The 4,271-nt window shown below is 31.2% G+C and overlaps 1 protein-coding gene across 1 annotated transcript; it reads left to right on the top strand.

Annotated features, from left to right (window-relative positions):
* The first annotated feature begins 1,273 nt into the window (after positions 1-1,273).
* On the top strand, positions 1,274-4,025 carry LOC107648731 (UDP-glycosyltransferase 73C11). Its single transcript, XM_016352557.2, has 2 exons — positions 1,274-1,865; positions 2,791-4,025. The coding sequence occupies exons 1-2, from the start codon at positions 1,377-1,379 to the stop codon at positions 3,790-3,792; spliced, it is 1,491 nt and encodes a 496-aa protein (XP_016208043.1). The 5' UTR covers positions 1,274-1,376; the 3' UTR covers positions 3,793-4,025.
* The last annotated feature ends 246 nt before the right edge of the window (positions 4,026-4,271 follow it).

The following is a 4,271-nucleotide window of genomic DNA, read 5'->3' as shown; positions in this document are numbered from 1 at the left end:
TTAACTTTTCAAAATTTGTAAGAGGGATAGGATTTGTTTTATGTAAAGCTTGTAAGTTAATACTATGTATATGTATGTATATAGTTTGTAAGTATGGCTTTATGTTTTGTTTTAAACGGTCTTTTTAAAAATACGGTTTAAGTTTTAAATAGGCTCATATTTTAGTATTAAATATTTTAAGAGTCGTCGTAATACTCGACCTATTAGACCAACGCAGTCGAAAACGTAACATTTTGATAGTTAAGATGTTACACTTTTCTCCCATCCAAAGGTGTCAAAGCAATAACTTTTCACCTCCATCCATCAACGCTGGAGCAATAGAAGTGTTTCTCTTTTACGCCATCAACTTTGAGCAGTAGTAGTTCTATTCATTGCATCCATCAGTGTTGTTCTGTTTTGAAAAAAAAGAAGCTTTCTTGTGGTTCTTTCTTGCTCTATTTTGATCGTTTACACTATGTTTGTTTGAAAGAAAAATAAAAAAAAAAAGGAGAAAAAAAATAAAAAAAAATTATTATTTTTCATTGTTTGATTGAAAAAAAATTAAAGAAAAAAATAAAGAGATAAAATCTACTAATTTTTTTTTCCAATACTAAAAAATATTTTTTTTTATATTTTTAATATTATCTTTTTATTTTTTTAATATATTTTATAATACAAAAATAAAATTATCTATTAATAATATTTTTTAATTTTTTTATTTAAATATATCTAAAAAAATATATATTTTTTAAATTTCTTTCTTTTCAACCAAAGCTAACTTTAGTAGTTAGGTAAAGAAAGCGATAGGAAGGGGGTGCAATAGTTTGATTTAGGGAGGGTCCAATTGGTATCTATCTGGGATTTGGGTCAGTCCTGAATGTAGGTCGGGTTTGTCCGGCTCATGCCATGTCTAAAACGAAATAGAATAGGTGATTTCACGAACAAAAAAACGGTGCTCAGGAGAAGAATTCTTTCTAATTAATAGAACCTGCAGTTACCGTGGATGATTATCAAATTTATTGTGTTTAGACTCAATCAAATAAAAGTCAAACAAAATCCACCTCTCCACATGTCAGCAATTGATTAGTGGACAAAAGATAATCATTGTAGCCATCCAACTTTAACAATCACCACAGAGGGGGCGCGCGCGCACATATATATATATATATATATATATATATATATATGTATGTATTTTCACGTATTTGATGTATGAGAAATAAAATCAAACACCTCCACGGCTCCACCAGAACAAAAAAGCTACATTTCCTATATATATATATATATATATATAATTATATATAAATAGAGCCCAACATATGTAGCATACGCACAACACATATCATTTAGTCATTTACTTCTAATCATTATTGTAGCCATTAGCCGCAATATCAGCCATGGTTTTCCAAACAAACCAACCTCACTTCATCTTATTCCCTCTAATGGCTCAAGGCCACATCATCCCCATGATGGACATTGCAAAACTCTTGGCACACCGTGGTGTCATCGTCACCATCTTCACCACACCAAAGAACGCTTCCCGTTTCAGTTCAGTTCTTTCTCGCGCCATCTCTTCCGGCCTTCAAATCCAATTAATACAGCTCCCGTTTCCATCTAAGGAAGCAGGTTTACCTGATGGGTCTGAAAGCTTCGACATGGTGATTTCTTCAGACGCCATGGTCAATTTCTTCCATGCAATCACGTTGCTCCAAAAACCAGCAGAGGAGTTGTTCGAGGAGATCACACCGAAACCAACTTGCATTATCTCTGATTTTTGCATTCCTTGGACTTCTCAACTTGCTCAGAAGCACAACATCCCAAGAATCTCTTTCCATGGCTTTTGCTGCTTCTGCCTCCATTGCTTGTACAAGATAAACACTTCCAAGGTGCTTCCTATAATGCACAAACACTTCATTTATATAATAACTTCTGATTTTGTTAGAACTGTTCGTGTATTTGTTATTAAATATAATTATTTAGGTAATTCTATCTAATAAATTAAGTTTTGCGATAAATAGTTTTAATACATATAATTTCTCAGAGTTTCTATAATCAATATATTTAGAATTTTAATTCTTGTTAGGTTTAAAAATAATAATTTTAACATAAAATAAAAAACAAGATATATGTAAGTATTCAAATTTTAAAGTTAAAAGAGGTTTACGTGATTTACATTTTTAAAAGAGAATATTTCAGCCACTTTTCTATACATCTTTTTTATATTTCTTTTTCTTTTCATTTATAGTTTAAATAATAAATTTTTATCTTCTCTCATTTATTATCAATTACTTTAAATATTGAAAGCGAAAGATATACAAAAATAATAGGTAGGTACTCCAATGAAGATTTAATGATTATCATCATGTGAAGATACATCATTTTGACCATTGGATGATAGATTGTAGGGCTTGATTTTATTTGAAGTAAAAGTGTTATCTTTATTTAAAGTGTTGCTAAATAAATAAGTTATACTTTTTAAACAAGGATCATCATGAAAAGATGTTTTTAGCATCTTCATGAGAGTAGTTGCCAAAATAATATATAGATATAGATAGTGCATATAACCTAGGAGGTGCATATAAAACATTATTTTAATAAAAATATAAGGGGTGATTAAAATATATTATTTTCGACTATCACTTAATTATCAATTCAATTTTTTTAGTTTAATTTTTTTTAGTAATTCAACAACATATTTTTTTATTATATTTTTAAATTTTGATGATTCTTTAATGTTTTTGTTTACTTTAATATGATATTACCTGATATTATTTTTAATTCTTGTGTTTTGTATTCGAGTAACATTTATAGGTTGCTGCGAACATCACCTCAGAATTTGAGTACTTCACTATTCCTGGCATACCTCACCAAATTCAAGTCACCAAAAATCAGGTACCAGAGCAAATGACAGATAAATTGAAGGATTTTGGTGAGAAGATGATGGATGCTGAAATGAAGGCATATGGTGTGATCATAAACACCTTTGAAGAGTTGGAGCAAGATTATGTAAATGACTACAAGAAAGAAAGGAATGGTAAGGTTTGGTGTATTGGCCCTGTTTCTCTATGCAACAAAGATGAAATAGATAAGGCTCAAAGAGGTAACAAGGCTTCAATCAATGAACAGAACTGCTTAGAATGGCTTGATTTGCAGCAACCCAAGTCTGTTGTTTATGCATGTCTTGGAAGCTTATGCAATCTCACCACTTCACAGCTTATAGAATTGGCATTGGCCATGGAAGCAACAAATAAACCATTTATATGGGTCATTAGGGATGGAAAGAACTTGCATGAATTGGAGAATTGGATCGAAGAAGAAGGGTTTGAAGAAAGAAACAAAGATAAATGTCTTATAATTCGAGGTTGGGCTCCTCAGGTACTAATACTATCACACCCTGCAGTTGGAGGATTCGTAACACATTGTGGTTGGAATTCTACCTTAGAAGCGATAACGGCTGGCATGCCAATGATTACATGGCCACTGTTTGCAGATCAATTCTTGAATGAGAAGCTTGTTACTCATGTTTTGAAGGTTGGTGTGAGCCTTGGTGTGGAGGTTGCAATGAAGTTTGGGGAGGAAGAGAAGATAGGTGTTTTGGTGAAGAAGGAAGATATTAAAAATGGAATATGCATGGTTATGGATGATGAAGAAGAAGAGAGCAGAAAGAGAAGAGAAAGGGTCATTGAACTGAGTAAGATGGCAAAGAGAGCAGTTGAGAAAGGTGGATCTTCATATCTTAATATGACTCTTCTTATTCAACAAATTATGAAACATACAAGCGGTAGAGAGCAGGACTTAGAGTTAACACGTTAGCGTCTCCTGCACTAGGGTACGTAATAATAATGTTGAATTTATAGCACGTAAGTGTATAATAATGGAAAATAATAGGCTAATAGCCTAATATAGGGAGTCATACTTCTAGCATATGGACTGTCTTCTTCAGTTCATTTTATCCTGGAAAATTGTAACTGTTAATTATTTGCACATTTATTACAGCTTATTATAATGTAAATTGATGAGTGAAAATTAATTAGAGTTCACAGATATCAACAAGTGTACTAAATCGTTCAAATAATATCACAGTGAATAAATATTGTTCTCACGATAATTAAAAAATTAAACAAGCAAATATCACATTATATATACCAAATTAGATTAAAATAACGTGAATTGATGAAGACAAAACTTGTATTTTACTTAGAATCTTGAGTATTTGAGTAAGAGACAATAAACTTAGATGTTGATTAAGAAAAGAGCATAAGGCTTCATAAATGTTTATGCTTTTAAGAAAA

Source organism: Arachis ipaensis, chromosome B6 (genome assembly GCF_059453495.1).
Source record: "Arachis ipaensis isolate K30076 ecotype BB chromosome B6, ASM5945349v1, whole genome shotgun sequence".
NCBI lineage: Eukaryota > Viridiplantae > Streptophyta > Magnoliopsida > Fabales > Fabaceae > Arachis > Arachis ipaensis.
The sequence above is the reverse complement of the archived record's forward strand: the minus strand, read 5'-3'. Positions and strand labels throughout refer to the sequence as shown.

Excerpts from the sequence above, each read along its gene's own strand:
- LOC107648731 (XM_016352557.2), top strand. The coding sequence starts at position 1,377 with ATGGTTTTCCAAACAAACCAACCTCACTTCATCTTATTCCCTCTAATG. Across the intron at positions 1,866-2,790 it reads ACAAGATAAACACTTCCAAG|GTTGCTGCGAACATCACCTC; the intron begins GTGCTTCCTATA and ends TAACATTTATAG.